General features: G+C 31.8%; 2 protein-coding genes across 2 annotated transcripts in view; both read right to left on the bottom strand.

Annotated features, from left to right (window-relative positions):
• LOC143058809 (uncharacterized) overlaps nucleotides 1-395 on the bottom strand; it is a 28,050-nt gene extending 27,655 nt beyond the window's left edge. Inside the window, exon 1 of the mRNA XM_076232272.1 lies at nucleotides 278-395. The gene's annotated coding sequence lies outside the window, so the exon portion shown is untranslated. The remainder of the gene's footprint in view (nucleotides 1-277) is intronic.
• LOC143066680 (unhealthy ribosome biogenesis protein 2 homolog) lies at nucleotides 315-20,941 on the bottom strand. The gene is made up of 19 exons (XM_076239534.1): nucleotides 20,877-20,941; nucleotides 19,355-19,505; nucleotides 17,746-17,863; nucleotides 16,619-16,735; nucleotides 16,074-16,214; nucleotides 14,621-14,748; nucleotides 13,515-13,638; nucleotides 12,951-13,042; nucleotides 12,398-12,631; nucleotides 11,941-12,049; nucleotides 9,000-9,151; nucleotides 8,345-8,454; nucleotides 7,712-7,893; nucleotides 7,077-7,292; nucleotides 6,426-6,545; nucleotides 5,817-5,971; nucleotides 1,863-1,991; nucleotides 963-1,077; nucleotides 315-377 (listed from the first exon to the last, which is right to left on the bottom strand). The coding sequence occupies exons 1-19, from the start codon at nucleotides 20,893-20,895 to the stop codon at nucleotides 315-317; spliced, it is 2,475 nt and encodes an 824-aa protein (XP_076095649.1). The 5' UTR covers nucleotides 20,896-20,941.
• Nucleotides 20,942-21,846: the final 905 nt, after the last annotated feature.

Genomic DNA, 21,846 nt, shown 5'->3' with positions numbered 1-21,846 from the left:
AATTTATTATCAATATGTAAAAAATAAACTACTGTTATTATTCACACATTACTGTTAAAACAAGTTAAACACAAAATTTACTTTTTAAAGTGAATTCCAACTTACTGGACATGCAGATTTTCAAATCTTTCATTACCATATATGAACAATTTTGAAAAATATGCTGAAGTTTTCTCCACAATTAGAAAACAATTATATTTTTTATAAAAAATGTCTGAGTTCGGTATAATATGTGGGGCAGGAATTTAATAATATAAAGTCTCCTAGTTATACATACATGAAGATGTCCTGAAAATGTCTCTATGAAATCCAAGTTAAGGACGGTACCAGTCAATGTTTTCTTGACCACAACATTCAAATCTATCTTCTCTATAAAACTGGAATGAATAATATATACATCACAGGAATCACAAAAAATATCTCTTGTACAATATACTCCGGTTTTGTTCATTTAGTTGACAATAAAAAGTGTGTTTTCCTGTAGTATTAAAATATAAAATGGTTACTGCATAATCAATCTAAATATTTACTAACTTTGTAAGGGTATAAAATGAGGTGGTGTTATAGTATTTTTATGAGCACACAAATCATTGCCTATTTATATCACATGTAGACAAACTCAAACATTCATTGGATGCATTTTATTAATACACAAAACAAACAACCGTAGATTATTTCTGATAAAGGGCATGCTTCTTGTGGGCCACAATAACAGGTAAACTTTTTGTTCTTCTTTGTAAATAAGATATTAAAACCATGTGCTTGCATTATTATTAATATTTGCATTACGTATGGCATAATATTTGTATCAATGTTTTGAAAGCAACTGGAATACATTGGTTTAATTGAATTGTTCTTTCTAAAGAATCTCAAGAAACTGGGTACTCAATGCTGTCACAATTACAGTAAAAAACTTAACAACATAATCATAAAGAGTCTATTTCAATATTGTCAATATATACCAAATATACAATAACCTCCCTGTCAACATACCTATTGTTTTTCTGAAGCCATGCCTTGTCTCCAAGTACTGAGAAGAGCTCTTTTAATGATTCAGCTGAAGATGTCTTCTTTTTACTACAAAATATTATATGACTTGTTTTTTTTTCAAGGATTGTTACTACTGCAGTAACAAATAATTTTATAACATTTAACCCATTTTGAAAAACCAAATGTTGAACTGAAGTCACAGGAATTTTGAGAGTTTATATGGGTCTAAAATTTATAAAAAATAAAGAGGAACAAAAGTTATAATATTCTTCAGTTCATAGCATGTAAAAAAGGGAGATGTGGAGTGTATGTCAATGAGACAGAAACCAAACAACAAAGTTATCATAAAGACATCTATGTTTTCTTTTGCTAAACTTACGTTCATGTTTTGTTTGTAGTAGAAACTTTCCCAGAAGTCAATTTTCTTTTCATGTTCTTGAAGAGCAGCGTATCACAATCTGGTACATTGTAATACACCTTATCGCTATTTGTCTACCATTACTGGATATCATACAGGTTCCCGTAACATTTTGACGTCGTAATACAAAATATCTGACGCCACAATGGAAAAGCTATTGTTGTATGATGTCAATAGTTCAAGCAGAACAGATTCTTGAGTCAGCCGGGAATAGCGATAAGGTGTATTTCAGTGACACATTAGGTTTATATTTGAATATAAAATGATATACATTAAAGCAAACATTAGCTCTTTACTAGCTATCTTAATATTTTTCATCAAAGTGTTTTTTGATACATGTAATAACCAATTAAATTTTTTTTATAAATGTAATAAAGAGTAACATAATAATGTAGCTTCTAAAAGTCTACAATAAACCCTACAAACTATGAATCAAATCAGCTGATAAACAAACACTTTAAGCTTGATATAATGGTCCATCTTGCTCCAGACATCAGAAATCAAAGCTGTTATAAGACCTCTGTGCTCCTTTATAGCATTGCATCCAAGAAAATGTTTTGTTATGCTGATGAATGTTAGGTGTCTGAAAAATTATATAATATATATATGTACAATTATAGAACAGAAATAAATCAAACTGTGTGAATTAAAAAAGAGAAAAATAAACAAAGAGTTTCCTGAAATAATTTAGTTTCTTTTTATTTATCTCTTGTAATCCATGGGATAAACCTTAACATAATTAATCAGATAATTGTCAATTACCTCTGAATTTTCCTACAATAATATTACAGAAATTACTTATTTCAACAAATAACAAGAGTGCACACGCTGAAATGTCTCGCCTTCTATACTAATCATTGATATTATGTTGATAGTCCTAAGTATAAAGCTAAGCTTTATTACAACTGTCACATAAACTTAACATTAACCAAGATAACTAAACAAAGACCAATGAACCTTGAAAAAGAGGTCCAGGTCAGATGAACCATGCCAGGCAGACAGGTACAGCTAACAATGCTTCTATACAACATATATAGCTGACACATTACTTATAGTTTAAGAAAAATAGACCAAAACACAAAAACTTAACACTGTGCAATGAACCGTGAAAATGAGGTCACGGTTAAATAAAACCTGCTCGACTGACATAAAGATCATAAAATATTTCCATACACCAAATATAGTTGACCTATGGCATATAGCATTAGATAAAAAGACCAAAACTCAAAAACTTAACTTTGACCACTGAACCATGAAAATGAGGTCAAGGTCACATGACATCTGCCCGCTGGACATGTACACTTAACAATCATTCCATACAACAAATATAGTAGACCTATTGCATATGGTATGAGAAAAACAGACCAAAACACAAAAATTTAACTATAACCCCTGAACCATGAAAATGAAGTCAAGGTCAGATGACACCTGCCAGTTGGACATGTACACCTTACAGTCCTTCCATACACTGAATATACTAGCCCTATTGCTTATAGTATCTGAGATATGGACTTGACCACCAAAACTTAACCTTGTTCACTGATCCATGAAATGAGGTCGAGGTCAAGTGAAAACTGTCTGACAGACACGAGGACCTTGCAAGGTACGCACATATCAAATATAGTTATCCTATTACTTATAATAAGAGAGAATTCAACATTACAAAAAATTTGAACTTTTTTTTCAAGTGGTCACTGAACCATGAAAATGAGGTCAAGGACATTGGACATGTGACTGACGGAAACTTCGTAACATGAAGCATCTATATACAAAGTATGAAGCATCCAGGTCTTCCACCTTCTAAAATATAAAGCTTTTAAGAAGTGAGCTAACGCCGCCGCCGTAGCCGCCAGATCACTATTCCTATGTCGAGCTTTCTGCAACAAAAGTTGCAGGCTCGACAAAAACTGAGACTTTTTGACCAGTTTTCTTGCCAGTGAACAACTTGAGTGTATCTTTCATATTCAAAAAGCTATTTAAAGTAGATTTGGTGCTTTTTTCTAAGCATCCCAGCTGCTGAGCATGTTGCAAAAATTCTGCTTTGGTTTAAAATTATTTTATTAAGTTTCTTCAATATACAACAGATATATCTAGAACTTAAATTAAATGTTGTTTTAAAGTTCATTTGTAATGAAGGGCTGATAATTTTATCAAATTATATAGGACAATTTGCGAAACTTAAATTTAATGTGTTAAATGCATTCAATTAGAAAAGACAATTTGAGAAACTTTAATTTAATGTTGTTTAATGCATTCAAAAAAAAGGGCAGATAATTAAATTGAATTTGATAGGACAATTTGTATATTTCTATTTATCAAGATAATAAGACCTGTGACCCCTGTTTTTATTTGATATTTTTGATATATCATAAATATTGTGAAAAGCATTTCTATCATTTGATTTTAACCGATACTCCCTTTAATGTTCTCTCAACAATATCAAACAGAGAGAGATGGTCATGGACAGACAGACAGACAGACAGACAGACAGACAGACAGACAGACAGACAGACAGACAGACAGACAGACAGACAGACAGACAGACAGACAGACAGACAGACAGACAGACAGACAGACAGACAGACAGACAGACAGACAGACAGACAGACAGACAGACAGACAGACAGACAGACAGACAGACAGACAGACAGACAGACAGACAGACAGACAGACAGACAGACAGACAGACAGACAGACAGACAGACAGACAGACAGACAGACAGACAGACAGACAGACAGACAGACAGACAGACAGACAGACAGACAGACAGACAGACAGACAGACAGACAGACAGACAGACAGACAGACAGACAGACAGACAGACAGACAGACAGACAGACAGACAGACAGACAGACAGACAGACAGACAGACAGACAGACAGACAGACAGACAGACAGACAGACAGACAGACAGACAGACAGACAGACAGACAGACAGACAGACAGACAGACAGACAGACAGACAGACAGACAGACAGACAAGGTGATCGCAATATAAGCCCCACTCTAGGAATGAAGATAAAATAATACTATGTAACAACATTCTGTCACAAGACAAACAACTTACTCATCTGAGTCAATCTTGTCACACACAGTGTCAATGATAAAACTATCTACTAAGACAATGTACTTACTCATCCGAGTCAATCTTGTCACACACAGTGTCAATGATAAAACTATTTACTAAGACAAAGGACTTACTCATCTGAGTCAATCTTGTCACACACAGTGTCGATGATAAAACTATCTACTAAGACAAAGGACTTACTCATCTGAGTCAATCTTGTCACACACAGTGTCGATGATAAAACTATTTACTAAGACAAAGGACTTACTCATCCGAGTCAATCTTGTCACACACAGTGTCGATGATAAAACTATCTACTAAGACAATGTACTTACTCATTCGAGTCAATCTTGTCACACACAGTGTCGATAATAAAACTATCTACTAAGACAATGTACTTACTCATCCGAGTCAATCTTGTCACACACAGTGTCCATGATAAAACTATCTACTAAGACAATGTACTTACTCATTCGAGTCAATCTTGTCACACACAGTGTCGATAATAAAACTATCTACTAAGACAATGTACTTACTCATCCGAGTCAATCTTGTCACACACAGTGTCGATGATAAAACTATCTACTAAGACAATGTACTTACTCATCTGAGTCAATCTTGTCACACACAGTGTCGATGATAAAACTATCTACTAAGACAAAGGACTTACTCATCTGAGTCAATCTTGTCACACACAGTGTCGATGATAAAACTATCTACTAAGACAATGTACTTACTCATCCGAGTCAATCTTGTCACACACAGTGTCGATGATAAAACTATCTACTAAGACAAAGGACTTACTCATCCGAGTCAATCTTGTCACACACAGTGTCGATGATAAAACTATCTACTAAGACAAAGGACTTACTCATCCGAGTCAATCTTGTCACACACAGTGTCGATGATAAAACTATCTACTAAGACAATGTACTTACTCATCCGAGTCAATCTTGTCACACACAGTGTCGATGATAAAACTATCTACTAAGACAAAGGACTTACTCATCCGAGTCAATCTTGTCACACACAGTGTCGATGATAAAACTATCTACTAAGACAAAGGACTTACTCATCCGAGTCAATCTTGTCACACACAGTGTCGAAGATAAAACTATCTACTAAGACAAAGGACTTACTCATCCGAGTCAATCTTGTCACACACAGTGTCGAAGATAAAACTATCTACTAAGACAAAGGACTTACTCATCCGAGTCAATCTTGTCACACACAGTGTCGAAGATAAAACTATCTACTAAGACAAAGGACTTACTCATCCGAGTCAATCTTGCCACACACAGTGTCGAAGATAAAACTATCTACTAAGACAAACGACTTACTCATCTGAGTCAATCTTGTCACACACAGTGTCGATGATAAAACTAGCACAGGTCTCCAGCTGCATGTTAGATAGATCAGTAGCATAGAGGGCAAAATTATCTGTAAAAACTTTCCACTTGGCAACTGTGTAATTTCTATCATTGATATCTGCTACCTAGAATTAATAATGTATTTCATTTCAGAATCGATAACTAAATGTCACATTCATTCACTGGCATAATAATTTATTATTTTATAAGTTGTGGTAGTACTCCCTCCCTTCAGGTAAGTGGGTTTGTGGATTCTTTTTCCAATCAGGTCAAACAAGAGACTTGAAAATTAGTACTTGATACTTTGCCCCAAGCACACAATATTTAGGAGTAAGAGCAGTAATTGGACAACTCTGAATCAGAATAAACTTGTCCCTGACCTGTCCCATATCATTCTCAGGTCTGTTACCTAGTGAACCTGGATGTAAAAAATCTTTTTCAGCGTGTAGGTCTAGTCAAAACCAGGTTCATTTACATATCACATTCAAATGCTCTTCTCCTGACAATGCATGTAATTTACAAGAAGATATTATACTCACCCTTATTATCAACAATTTAAGTTTTTAAGATTATTTATACCTGTTGATTCCATGAACACTGACTATTATCAGGCACTGATACATTCCACATTTCTACAACAGGACTCCTCTTTCTATTGGTAATCCACAGGGCTTTTAGAGTCTGTACTTGGAATAAATCCTAAAAATACATTAGAAAGGTTGTATATAATCAAGCATTCTAATAACTGTTATAGCATTATGGCTGGTACAAAAAAACTTCAGGGCTTTCATTGTATAGTTTTACATGTGATGAATTGATATCAAAAAAGACTTGAAGCCTAAAATTTGTACTCTTTATAATGGCTCACTAATTTCACCATCACCCCTTTTTCCCTCTTTGTGCATAAATGTGTTAACTCTATTTTACAGTTTATTGTGAATCATTCAACATAAAAACCTTTGCAATTAGTGCATTGAATTAGAATAGGCAAAACATTTCATTTAACACCACGACTTTTTAAAAATAGATTTTTTTTTACAACAATGATGTTGAACATATGTTACACAGTAAAGCATACCCAGGGAAAATGTGTCAGAAATGTGTCAAATTCAGACAGACTCACCAACAGATGCTTTTGTATGACAAGTATCTAATGACAATATCAATGCTTTAAAATGTACATGTTTATTAAATGAAATAATATTAAATTCTTTTGAAAAAAAGTCTTACCCATAAATACTGAAGTTGATTAGATGATGACGCCATCTTCCACAATTTGTCTGCCATGTCAGGGGTAAGGAAGTGGTAAACAGCTGATATTGTACACGGAAAATCTAATGATTCCTCACTACTAATATGTGTGTGTAGTGTGTACTGACACATCAACAGGTGTGTATCTCCCCAGGTGCTCATTAACAACATCACAGGACAAAGATAATCTTTGACCTACAATATATCAAGTCATCATCAGAAAAAAATAAAATTTTTAAAAGAAATTGTTTCCAATAAAATTTATCATTTACAAGAAATGTTGGAAGATATACATTCTAGGTACTGCGAGTCTATATATAGAAAGGATTAATTGATAATTAAGTAAAATTGATTGTATTAGCTTGTAACTAAAGACTATGCAAGTTTTACTCGCTAAACACATTTGAAGATGAAGCTCATTTTTTTTACATGCCTTCTAAAATAAGTACATCCATTATATACACTAAAAGACCTTTAAATTGTGTATCCCAAATCAACTTGTATACATATTTTCTTTTTACTGATAATTGTATACTACATTAAGTTTAGTAATATAATACATAAGTATTTTTTCAGAACAAGACTTAAAACAAAGAAAGCTAAAACAACTATACCTTAGATTTTGAAGTAAGGCATACATGAACTGCCTTTTCTAACTGTTTTTCCATGGTAACCATTAAGTCCTTAACCTTCCTTTTGTTGATATCAGTTACAGTGTAATCTACTAGCTTGGTATTAGACATGTACAAGGTCATGAGGTGAACAAAAGTTTCAAACTGCTCTGTCAACTGAAAGTCTGAAAGTTTATATTTTAATATGTTAACATTTATAATTATTATGATACTAAAATATTTAAGTGGAAAACATAAATCTCAAGAAATAAGATGAAACATATGAAGGTTAATTCAATAAAATAACTGTTCTTTAAAACCAGTAAACATATTTGCTAAATATATCAAATAAGTCCTCCTTTTATTATTTGTGAGAAATTTCTTACATTATCAAATAATTCTGAAAAGAATTCCCCATATAATTAAAGTCTATGCACACAAATAAAAGCTGTTCACTACCTTTGCATGTTATTTTGTTTGTTATTTTTTGTCTTGATATTAATCCTGTATCTAAATGTAAAAGGCAAACAAAAATAAACAGAAATTTTAGAAAGGTTCCATATCAAATAACATCTGTTATCTGAGGATATCTTAATTATATTTAGTTTTCAAAGAGAAGTAAGAAATTAAACATACTTGAATCTTTTGATAAATGAGACAAGAAGTGATCTTCTAAGTTTTGTACTAATATTTGCCATATCTCCACTGCTGTTCCTTGTGGTAACATTTCCACTTCCAAACCTAACCTGGATAAAATACAAATTCAGATAATTCTGGAACATAATGATGGGAAACATCTCTAGATGTCATGTAAAATACCAATGCTGGTAATGTTCAACTTTTCTTACATTCAAACTTTTATTGTAAATGATATTAGAAACTATGACACTGCTACAAAATCTTTATTCATGGATCACACTTTAAAGTCCATGTTGGACCTAACTGGACAAGTGGTCTTAGTAGTCAACATCTTCACTTTTACTGAATAATTGATGAATCACACTTTAAAGTCCATGTTGGACCACACTGGACAAGTACTAGTGGTCTAAGTAGTTAACTATATAATCAAAAGCCTGTCACAACTGAGTGGTAATCTCAAATTTAAAGGAAGCAGGTAAGCTCAACCCCTTATTTGACTAAGATTGTCAGTTTTCCTGAGGTCAGTGTTTCTCTCCTGTCACTCTGGCTTCCTCCTAAAGTAAAAAACTAACCACCCAAAAATGGCACAATAGTGTTGAAAGTGGTGTTAAACACTAATAAATCAAATCAAATTTAAATGTATATGTCTTACCTATGACAGAATCCTTTAGTAAGTAAACCTCGTGTATTTACACTTCCTGAGGTTATAACGTTCACTAATTTAGTAATAAATTTCTCCATCTGTCTCAGTTTGGCATACAACTGAACCAATTCTACCATTAACTCATCGAGTCTCTCAATATCCTGTTAATAATAAAGATATAAATATTTCATCCATGATATATGATCAAAATAGACTTCAGTCCAAGTTCAAAAGGCCTTCAGTTTTAAGGAAAGAATCTGTTGTTAATTATATCTAATAGACTTGGATTTCTGTTCATTATATCTATTAAAAGCATTCTGGATTTCCAATGACCTTTTTTCATCAACCTTGTGAATTTTTGTTTTCCCTGAGGTAAAAAGTTAAGAACTAGACAATAACTCCTACCTCAGCAATTATAGTAACTTTTATCATTACATACAGACAAATGAAGGCTTCATCTTACCTTCATACAGTTTTAATTTTGTCTATCATTCTTTTCTGAACTGGACCTTTTAACTCCCTTATGTACAGGGATGGCATCCTTATCACTATATATACTAAAGTTTTAAACAGTGTTCTCCCCAGGATTTTTGGATAGCGCTGTGGTAAGCGCGTGATTTTCGACAATTCTCAGTAACTTTGTCGCGGCGCGCGGTTGGTTTGTAATTGATTTGTTATGTGTTTTTCTTATATAATGCTATTGATGTTTTCTCTTGTAATGATGTCCTCATTATGCTCATGGAAGTTACCCCTTTGTTTGCTAATGTTATTGTCTGGATATAGACATGATAGAAGAAAAGTCTTTTTGTCTCCATTGTAAATACATATAATCCTCATATTATCTGTCTATAAAACCCAAGGAGAAGTCTTTTCCATGGTGGGTCTATACCAGACTGCCTAGATGTGAAGATTTCTTATCACTAACAGGTGATGTTGCAGAACAAGTAGGACCAACAATAAAGTCATTGTCAGCTTCTGTGAGAAAGTTTTCAATGACAAGATTGGTATTTTCAAGGATTTGTATAGTAAGACTTACTATACAAATCCTTGGTATTTTTTACATTTACTTTTATTAACATTTCTAGCAAAGTACAACATTTCAATAAAAATGAGTATAGTATTTCAAAGGAAGAAATGAAATTGCCCTTTTAATAATATTCAAATCTTATCAAAGACTTGCTTAAAAAAAAAGGCTAAAATATTCCAATTATGAATATGAAAGAAATCCTTTAAAAATATTTTAAAGAGATTTTTTTATTTCAAAGGTGAATTACCAATCAAATACATTATGTATGCCAATTGAAACAACTACCACCTTTAAAGGTTTTGTTTGATAATTTTATAAACATTTGAATACATGCCACCAGATAAGTTTGTCAAGATTTGACAATACTTCTTTTAGGTCTTTCCCTCCCAAATTATCTCCCTTACTGGCTGACATAACTTCCTGTTTACACCTGTGTCTTTTTTTAGCATTAAATAACTATTCCTTATCCAAGCCATCCTCTGTTTACATTAAATTTAAAGCAATATTTAATTAAGATATATTGATGATTGGTTGACAAATATCGATATTTTATATATATTTACACAAAATTTTCGTTTTGTTTTATTCCCTTATCCATTTGAAAAAGAGCCATGTATGGTCAAGTAATCGTAAAATACGGGCTTATAATGAATCCCTTGATAACAGGGATGCTTCTTTCAAGCAATACAGGTTCGACAGTTCGGTTGTAAACGCAAAAAAAGTAATGATATAATCGTAGATGGTTCAAAAAATGGTCGAGACAACGTTGTCAGAGAAGGGGGTAAAACTTCCCTTATATAATTTAGAAATGAACTTTTCAGCACCCGAGACATGTATTATATGTCTCTGTTAGCACTGTCCATTCCTTTCATACGTTTCGGCATCTTTATAAAGCGAAAAAATGTAGCAGTGTTCTGTTAACCTTACGACGTTTAACTTGGCTTCACCCAAGCTGGACATCGAGAAAATGAATTTCTCAAGTCTAGTATCAGCTTGGGGTTTGTTTTTCTAATCATATCCTCTCAATTGTTTTCAAAGGGTAAAATTCATTACTGTAGAATTGCTGATTAAACACGTATTAGTTCGATAGGGTGATAATTAATACTTCAATTCAAAGACTAGCTCATTGAAGCCAATTTGATCGTTCTTAAAATCAGTGTTTGTTCAAAGTTCGTTAAACAAGTTTGTGAATGTCGTTGGGAAATGCGGTCAATTTATTTCTTCTCATTTCATTCATATATGCCTCTATATATTCATTAAATAGATGTCAATGTTGAAATCTTTGTTTATTTTGATCTCTCAAAGACGCCATTTTGTAAAATTTATTAGACTGGTCCCGCGGAGTTACTTTAATACAACGGAAATAATTCTTTCAAAAATCGTTAACCAGTCAATCACGTGATCCGAAAAGAAAAATAAGCGGGAAATTTTAAAAAATACGAAAAAAAATATAGCGACGCGGTTGAACGGGATAGCGACGCGGTCAGTGCAATAGGACAGCGGGAAATTGAAATAGCGCTGAAAATCGCGGCGCTAAAACGGCCTGGGGAGAACACTGTTAAACTGGGACTATTTTTCATACTGAACTAAAACTAATTCAGATCGAAAGTTCTTTTAAAGGAAATTATCCTTTCCATCCTCAGTAGATCTACAAGATACTGTAAATTCAAGGTTTTTTTTTAGGTTTTTGTCAATGTCAATTATAATGTGACTCCCTACACTTCACAATAACAAGAACTCTCATCTATACATCTGATAAATAAATTATTTTGAAACTTTTCATAAAATTGCAATAATTAAACTTGAATTTTTGTACATTCTTAAAACTGTAAGAAATAATAGCACCCTCAATTACTGCATTTACAATATACCAAGGGTATCAACATACTCGCCAAAATTATTTTGGTAAATTTCATACTATACCTGAATATCCCCATAATAATTATTTAATAGTATTTTTTCCAGTTGAGCTTCAACTATAAGGTGATTAAGTTTCATAAGACTGATCAGACATGTGAAATATCCTTTTGACCTGAAAGTAAAGACATACACGTAATTAACATACTGCTAACATACATTGATACAGATGAGATTTGGTCTTAGTAATAAAAACATAGTTGAAATAATCATAAATAATTTTTGTTTTTTAATCAAGTCTTTTTAAATTGCTCATATTTTTCATGTATTGGCCTTTTATAGCTGACTATACAGTATGTAATTTTCTCATTGTCGAAGGCAGCAAGGTTGCCTAAATTGCTTACATCCACTTTATTTGAACTTTGGTGGATAGTTGAAATGAGTTGTATCATTGGAAATCATACAATAAGCATTACAAAATAATAGATTAAAATAAATGTTATTTATCCAAAATACCATTTACCTGTCACATGTAAGCAGAATCTGTATTAACTGTCTGTATACTGGGTCATGTGATCTATCATACAAATCTAAATCATGTGATGCTTTTAATAAGCTCCCAATGACCTCAAATACATCATGTTGACCTCTATATTCCATGCTGTTTTGCTCTATGCTTTTTGATGCTTGTAAGTCTACATCCAATAATTTACATATATAGACAAAGACATCTTTTGCTGTGCTACCATCTGTAATTCTAAATTAAAAAAAACAACATATTATATAAATTGTTTTATAACAACATTTTATATCAAGAGGATGTTTAAGGAATGGTATGCTTAATAGTAACTTACTGCTTAAATATCAGCTATCGTTTTTTTATTAATAACAAATTTCATCTTTAAAATCAAACATTTCATTTTAATACAACAACAGAAGAAAATTTATCGAAAGTATAATTTGTATAAATACTCGTAACAAAATGTACATAACTGTAACATAAATTACTATGCGAGAGAGTAACACAAAAATAATAACATATAAAAATATAATCTGAATCTGTGGGTAGTACTTACTTGTTACTATGTATAAAGCCTGTGTAATACACTGGGATATAACTAAGTACAGCCGTTCTAAGTCTCTCTAGAGGAACACCAGTCTGTGAAGTCTGTTAAACAATGTAGAATAATGTTTATGGTTTATTCTTTTCTCAACTGATAGAAAAAATATTCAATAGTTTTACTGCTTTCTCATAATAGATTTAAATGAATACTTTCATTTTTTAATGAAGCACTAAAATCAAACTCTGATGCCCTATGCCTATCTGCCCAACGTGCATCCCCAAATCATTTTTTTTTCTTCTTTAGAAATCGACTTAATAAAAGTGTAATATATTATGTATGGTATACTGCTAATTTCTATTTTCAGTGAATAAGCATTACTTTTAATTCATTATTTATAAATAAATAGAGCAAATGTCAATAAGGCAGAAACCTAACATGCCTAATGACAAACAACAACCAAAACTCTAATGACTCACCTTGTTACTTAGTCCACTAGATAAAGCAGTAAAGAAATTCTCTATATATTTAGGAGGCTGTGTAGTGTCTGCACTGTCAGACTTTATACTAATGACTCACCTTGTTACTTAGTCCACTAGATAAAGCAGTGAAGAAATTCTCTATATATTTAGGAGGCTGTGTAGTGTCTGAACTGTCAGACTTTATACTTTGTAAGAATACAGAATAACTACTGACATGGTCCCTGGAAAAACATTGTTATTGGTAATAGCAAGGATGCTGCCAGTGTAATAGTGATGAATATATTCATAAATGGTAATATAAAAAATACATTATAGTAAATATATACAGAGTTGTTGTAGATATCAAATGTTATTATTCCACTGCATGTTGATGGTGATAGCAGAATCAACATTTAATTGGTTTAATCTCTACCATGTGACATAGAACAAAACTTCATATTACCTTCTTAACGTCAGGGTTGCCTTATGCAACATTACCTGTGGTAAATGTTTTAAAACTTTTTTATCCTTTTTTTAAAGAAAGTACAATAATTAAGTTTTTTTAAAATTATTTCTAATTTGTAAAACAGAAATAAATGAATAATGATCAAACCTTCATATGAAATTAATGTAAAAGAGGGACGAAAGATACCAAAGGGACAGTCAAACTCATAAATCTAAAACAAACTGACAACGCCATGGCTAAAAATGAAAAAGACAAACAGAAAAACAATAGTACACATGACACAACATAGAAAACTAAAGAATAAACAACACGAAATGTAAAATATCTCAAGCTCAAGTAGGATTTCAGTCCTCTTAAAACCATCCATTATTCCATTCAATGGTGGTTGATTTTGCTATGAATATTTGTGGCTATTTTATGACCCTTCTCTAGTTAATTTATTTAAAATGATAGCATTCTTTTTAACTCTATTATTTCAAATTTTGGTTTCAATTAAAAGATTCTAAGATTAGTTACAGATCAGCATTAATCCTCTGAGAAACATGTTACCCTCTAAATATTCTTCCAAAAATTCATAACCTCCCTAATCTGAATTCTGATCACCAGGGTTGTAAAATTTTCTGATAGGAATGTGCAAATTTCCAAATTTCAAACGGCTGTGTAATTTTTTGATATTATTGAAGTGCTGAAAAATTGGTTTTCAGTTTCATAAAGGGCATACATAAACTTTTAAAAAACGGTGAAATTAGGTGGCATACTTGTTAAAAATAGCAGTTTTGATAACTTTCAATGCTTCATCCCCAATGTCCTCATGAGAAGATTTTCTTGTCTGATTCCACAACAGTAAGGTCTGGATTAATAATTTATCAGTTGTATTCTGAAAAACCTACAAAGAAAAATAGTTTTAAACATGCTTAGCAATGCTTTCAACAAATCTTAGATTGCAAACTAACACTGCACTTCATCTTTAATGAAAATGTAGACTTAATAATAAAATTACTTATAAACCTTAATTCATTAAATACTAAAATACACCCAATGAAATGTCTGACATACTCTTTATGACTGAATTTGTATTTAAAGTCTTCATACAAATATTTTACTACATGTACAACAAGTATCACATAAATTTAAAATTTTAATGATCAATATACAAATGAGGTTGGCATGTACACTTTACAATCATACCCTACACCAAATATAGTTGACCTATAGCTTAAAGTATCAGATAAACTGAAAAAAAACCATGAAAAACACTGACCAATGAACTATGAAAATAGGGTCAAGGTCGGGTGAAACCTGTCAGACAGGCATGTACAAATAAAAGTCATTCCATTATTAATATAGTGCCTCTATGGCTAAAAGTATCTGAGAAATTGACCAAACTTGAAAAACTCAACATTGTCCAATGAACAATGAAAAAAAGGTCAAGGTCAAATGAATAAAATTGAGAATGGAAATGGGGAATGTATCAAAGAGACAACAACCCGACCAAATAAAAAACAACAGCAGAGGGTCACCAACAGGTCTTCAATGTAGCAAGAAATTACCGCACCCGGAGGCGTCCTTCAGCTGGCCCCTAAACAAATATATACTAGTCCAGTGATAATGAACGCCATACTAATTTCCAAATTGTACACAAGAAACTAAAATTAAAATAATACAAGACTAACGAAGGCCAGAGGCTCCTGACTTGGGACAGGCGCAAAAATGCGGCGGGGTTAAATATGTTTGTGAGATCTCAACCCTCCCCCTATACCTCTAACCAATGTAGAAAAGTAAACGCATAACAATACGCACATTAAAATTCAGTTCAAGAGAAGTCCGAGTCTGATGTCAGAAGATGTAACCAAAGAAAATAAACAAAATGACAATAATATATAAATAACAACAGACTACTAGCAGTTAACTGACATGCCAGCTCCAGACTTCAATTAAACGGACTAAAAGATTATGATTTCATCATATGAACATCAGGCACAATCCTTCCCGTTAGGGGTTTAGTATCATACCATCATAACATATATGAGAAGAACATAACCCGTGTCATGCCAACAACTGTTTTTAGAGTCAAATGAAACCTAAAATGGGTAGACAATCATGTACACATAGAAAACATTCCAAATATATTGTTTACAATGCCATTACTGGATAAAAATCATGGTCTAAAATTATGCAGTAGGTGAGATAATAAAACAACATCATACTCACCAATTTCTGATTAGGATGTGACCTTTCAACTTGCAGATATTTTGGTAGAACAATCTTCAGCAGTTTCCATTGAGATTCATCAATATCATCAAGACTATCAGATCTCACTGCAAGTTTTAATATATTGCACAGTAAAGTACTCTGAAACAAAAAAACATGTACAATTTAATGAAACACTTTTTATCTAGATACTAAATCAATACATATGATTTTAAGATGTTATATTATTGTTTAATTACTAAATCAACTGTTGAATGAATATAAGTTGACTTAGTGTTATGAGGGAAGTCTTTTTCTTAACTCATGTTATCACAAGAGACAAATAATTGTACATGTAATGTTTTCTTATGATCTTTTCTTTGTATTACTATATATGCCATGTGAATGGTTAATGTCAGAAAATCAACAGACGCCAACTGAAGACAATGGCTAACCTGGTGGTGATATAAAAATGGTAAGGTCAATGGGTTGCTTTCAGAAACTTTTGACCTTTGCATCCCATAAAGTTTATCGTGTTTATAATTCAATGAAATCACTTTACTAACCAGCTGTTCATATTTGTTGTAAACATGAGATAAAGATGGTGACTGAAGAAGGTTTAGACAACACTCTACAACATAATGATGGTAGTCACACGGCTGGTGGATGTTGTCATTTATAACCTGTAAATATAAATCACAGAATAATCAGTTAACCTGTTAATGGCACTTACATTGATTTTGATTGTGATAAATTAAAATAAAAATAAATATAAATTGCTTTTTATGTTCTTTTAGGATTACTTGTGATCCTAGATCCTATTTTAACTATTCACTTATACTTTGGCATTGCACAAAGTCAAGGGATACTTACATTTACAACATCCTTGCAGTAAATCTGTTGGATGTGTACTACTTGATACTTTAGTCTTGGAAAACATGATACATTGTTTAACATGTTTAAGTTCTGATTGGCTTTGAACTAGTTTTCAGTAACTGCCAGTACTCGTATATTTTGGTGATTTGTGTTTATTGTTTGTATGTTAGTTGGTTTATTGTGACTCGCAATGATTTATTGAGATTAGCCATTTGTAATTGATTTTTACAGTATGTTCTTATGTTGTGTTCAAACACCATTGTCCCAGGTTAGGAGAAGGTTGGGCACTCCAAAATATTTTAACAACATCACTTTTTTTTTTAATATGCCTGTATGCAAGTCAGGAACCGGTAATCATGCTTGTTCTTTTTTAATAAATTGCATTGTATAAATTTTTTTCTCATTTCAATTGTTTCTCCATTTTATATTGGGGCCTTTAATAGCTTACTACATGTCATTTTCATGTATATTACATGGAATTTTCTAATTGCTGATGGCTGCACAATGACCTTTAATTGTCTTTGCCATTTGAATTCTTGCGAATATTTGTCTCATTGGCAATCATACCACATATCCTTATTTTAAGATAAATAACACTCAACAACATAATAGTGGTAGTCACACTGTTAGTGTAAATGAAATAACACTGGAAAACATAGTGTTTATAAAATAACAAGAAGGCAACATATTAGTGGTAGTCACACTGCTAGTGTAAATGAAATAACACTGGAAAACATAGTGTTTATAAAATAACAAGAAGGCAACATAGTAGTGGTAGTCACACTGCTAGTGTAAGTATAATAACAGGACGACTTACCTGACAAATTGATGGTTTGATGATAATAATTTTTGAAGATTTTCCAGATTGAGTTGACTGAAATAATTGACACAAAGTTCTCCAAATGTTACATGCATCTTCCTCTGATACTTTGAACCTGTAATTGTATTAATTTATTTATAGATTTCACGTTGAACCTGTAATTACTATTAATATATTTATAGATTTTACGTTGAACCTGTAATTACTATTAATATATTTATAGATTTCACGTTAAACCTGTAATTTTATCAATTTATTTATAGATTTCACTTTGAACCTGTAATTGTATTAATTTATTTATAGATTTCACTTTGAACCTGTAATTGTATTAATTTATTTATAGATTTCACTTTGAACCTGTAATTGTATTAATTTATTTATAGATTTCACTTTGAACCTGTAATTGTATTAATTTATTTATAGATTTCAATGTTAAGATGTAAATGCATCAGAAATTTTTACAGAAAAAAACAATTCTCAAATATGGCTGCATTCTAGTTCTTTTTTATGATAACAAAAGTCATGTGGTTATATCACACGTCTGTACAGTGCTGGGATAATTCTTCAGCATAAAACATCAACTATTACCTTATGGTAGGATTTCACAATGTCAAGCTAAATTGTGATGTTTAATTTGATTCCTAAGTGGAAACCTATTTAATCATTAGATGTACATACTAGACAGATGCTTAGAAACAAGTGTTAGGTACATGTAAACATGAGTGATGAATCTGAAAACCCATCACACAGTATAACTGGGACAATATCCCTAATGCGCCTTGAAATGAGGAACTCAAAAGTCACGTGTAAACAAAAAATCTCTGTGTAGTGATATTTGACACATTTCTATGATAAACAAATGACTAAGCTGAACCATTTGTGTTAATTTAGAAAGTAAGGGAACACAGAATAAATGTGTAAAAACTATGAAGCCATTAAATGTGTTCAAAGTATTAAATTTTTAAAGAACTTATTGTGTCAAAAATGGGATTTTTTACCATGAGGAGCCACATCGCAAAAGGATACTCGGGGTTTGCTAATTTACGGGAAAATGAATCACACTTTGTACCCCGAAAATTTAACCACATATGTAAAAATGTCTCAGCTTCGAAACAAGCCATCATACATATACAAGTTTATGAAATGGGCTGAGCAACAGAAGAAAACGTTACCATTACCGCCTATGTAGAAACAATTGCGCATATTGCCCCAAATGACTTATACATGTATAAACCCTGAAACCAAATTTCAGATATCCTTGTATTAAAGTTCCTGAGAAAAATGTGTTCAAAAATATTCAACTTGGTTATCATATGTAAAATGAAACAAGTGTTAGGTAATTATAAACAGGAAGTTGTTGAGTGATAAATCTGAAAAATCACCATACAGTATATCTGACTTATATAAACTCTGAAACAAAATTACAGAAATCCTTGTATTATAGTTCCTGAGATAATTATGACCAAAAATATTCATGGGATGGATGGACAGTATACCCCCCCCCCCCCCCCCCATTTTTAAGCACGGGTTTAATTATCTTTCATTGTGTTCACAAAACTTTAGGAAATGAATTATTTAACCATATCAACCTTGATGCTAAAATTACCTTTTCTTATTGAAAATCAAACCAGTTAGGAAGTCTATGAGAACTTGCTCTTTATTCTGTAGAAATATCCTGTGTGATTTCCACACTAGTTTTGTCAATTTCAGCTTATCCCCTATTGACCTTGTCCTGTCCTTTAAATGTCTGTAAATTCCTTTAAATAGAAAATACATGTATATCTTTATTTTAAGAAAACAAATGGATGATATTCATAACAATTAGAAATAAAATATCATGGTTAAACATGTGGAAAAATAAACAATTCTTTCCTTTACTATGAATGCATTATTTTTACTACTGTATTATAATTCTCAATCAAAATGAATCGAATCATTTTCTTCCAGTACTAATACATGTAGAGTCAGAAGGTAAAAAAAAATCTGGGCTTGGTATCAATAACAACGATAATAAAATTAAAAAACTTCAAGTCACATTTCTTTGGGAGAGAGAGAAAATGTTTAACAAGACAAAAAAAATTATTAATCTTGTAAAACTCATGACAAGACAAAGCCATGACATCAGAATTCAATCAAAGCATCAACTAAGTTTTTATCTAGTTGGACACTTTTCTCATCTTATTATTTATTTAGCATTACCCACTTGTCTCTTGAATGATATTTCAAGACAACCATCAAAATTTGGAATAAATGATTTTTGCCCACTCTGTGTTTGCAATTTGAACTTTGAAAGGTGATACACATACCTGCCATCTTTTCAAAATGCCCTTATGCAAGATGACTCTTATAATCCTAAAAAAAAATCCTTCGAGGGGGCCTTCAAATATATTCATATTTTGTTTTTTGGCTTCTTCATACTTTAACAAGCCTATAGCTATTGTAAAATTAATTATTTTGTTTATAATTGTGAACAAAATTGCTTTTGTAAAATTTCCATTTGGTAGTCTCCATGGGTGAAATTCCCCTCAAATAGGGACAATTGACAAACCTTAATTTATAAAATAATTAAACACAAAGAATTGAAAATAACGTAGAACACGTCACAGAAAAAAATAATTCAAAAAGTCACGTTGGCACCTTCAAACATGTGCATGTCCCTAGTCAGGTGCCTGTAGCTCAGTGGTTTACATTAGTTCATGTCTGTCATATTTGTTTTTCATAATTGGTTTAGTTGCAAATATTAAAGACTGTTAGTTTTCTCAAATGAATAATTCGTTTCATGTTAAACATGTTGGAGTCATGTTTAGCGGACTGTAAGGTGTTTTTTTCTCACTGTTGAATGCTGTATGGTTGGCTATAACTGCTTACATCAACTTAATTTGAACTTTGGTGGCTAGTTGTCTAATTGGCAATCATACCACATCTCCTTATTTTCATATGGATGGTACTTTTGTAAAGAAAATATTTTTCATCTTCTTATTTTAGTTTTTTTTTTACAATTCTATTTGTAGAAACGACGGGATAAAGTAAATTTTTCAATCGTAACATCGACAACACATATATGACATCACATAAATATAAACTTGTCAATAGTGTTTAACTTTAAAAAAAAAATAATACACGTGCACCTGTTGTGATTGTTGCCATTTTCAAAGTTTCGGGAGTTATCCTATTCGTTCGGAACACCAGTTGAAAATTCTAAAAGGGAGAAGTAAAGAAGGAAAGGACTTTATAAATCCGGAATATAAAGTTTAAAAAGTATGTTATTCGAAACTGATTCCTTTTAATGTGAACTTCGATTCTTTGATAATGATTGAATATGTTCATGTAGACAAAATCAATTGCCACTTGATGGCACTTTCACTTTCCGGTAAAATTTTATTGAAATACAGGAGGGCACTTACTGTATAATTGCAGTTTTTCTTCAATCTGTTATGAAAAAGTAAAATCACAAAACTACTGAACTACGAGAAAAGTCATAACGGAAAGTCCCTAATCAAATGACAAAATCAAAAGCTCAAACATATAAAACGAATGGATGACAACTGTCATATTCCTGACTTGGTACAGGCATTTTCTAATGTAGATACAGTTTTGATCCCGAATTTACATTTTGATATTAAATTTCATATAGACTATTTTTTACCTGATTTAATCAAATATGTAATAAAAAATATACCTTTACGTACTATTTTTTGAGTTAAATGAGGTCGAAATTTTGTATATTTGCTCAAAATTCTGATTTTTGGCCGTATTTTCCCTTTCGAAAGAACGACATAATATTTTTGTTCAAGTTAAAAGATAAACACAAATTGTTTTTTGTTAAACAATTTGTAATTTCTGTGTTTTATAAGTATCCTAAAAATTTATACATTTTTATTCAGAAATAACTCATATTTATCAAATGTTCATGAATGTAGAAAAAAACATCAATTTCAGTGGCGGATCCAGAGGGGGGGGGGTTCCGGGGGTTGGAACCCCCCCCCTTTTTTTTTTGGCCGATCAATGCATTTGAATGGGAGCATATAGTTGGAACCCCCCCCCCTTTTTAAAATGGCTGGATCCGCGCCTGAATTTTTGCTGAATATTTATCAAATT

Source organism: Mytilus galloprovincialis, chromosome 1 (assembly GCF_965363235.1).
Source record: "Mytilus galloprovincialis chromosome 1, xbMytGall1.hap1.1, whole genome shotgun sequence".
NCBI lineage: Eukaryota > Metazoa > Mollusca > Bivalvia > Mytilida > Mytilidae > Mytilus > Mytilus galloprovincialis.
Note: the sequence above shows the minus strand (reverse complement) of the source record. Positions and strands in the feature narration are given on the sequence as shown.

Excerpts from the sequence above, each read along its gene's own strand:
- LOC143066680 (XM_076239534.1), bottom strand. Across the intron at positions 13,043-13,514 it reads CTAGTGGACTAAGTAACAAG|ACTTCACAGACTGGTGTTCC; the intron begins GTGAGTCATTAG and ends ATTGTTTAACAG. Across the intron at positions 7,894-8,344 it reads TCATTTATCAAAAGATTCAA|ACTTTCAGTTGACAGAGCAG; the intron begins GTATGTTTAATT and ends ATAAACTTTCAG.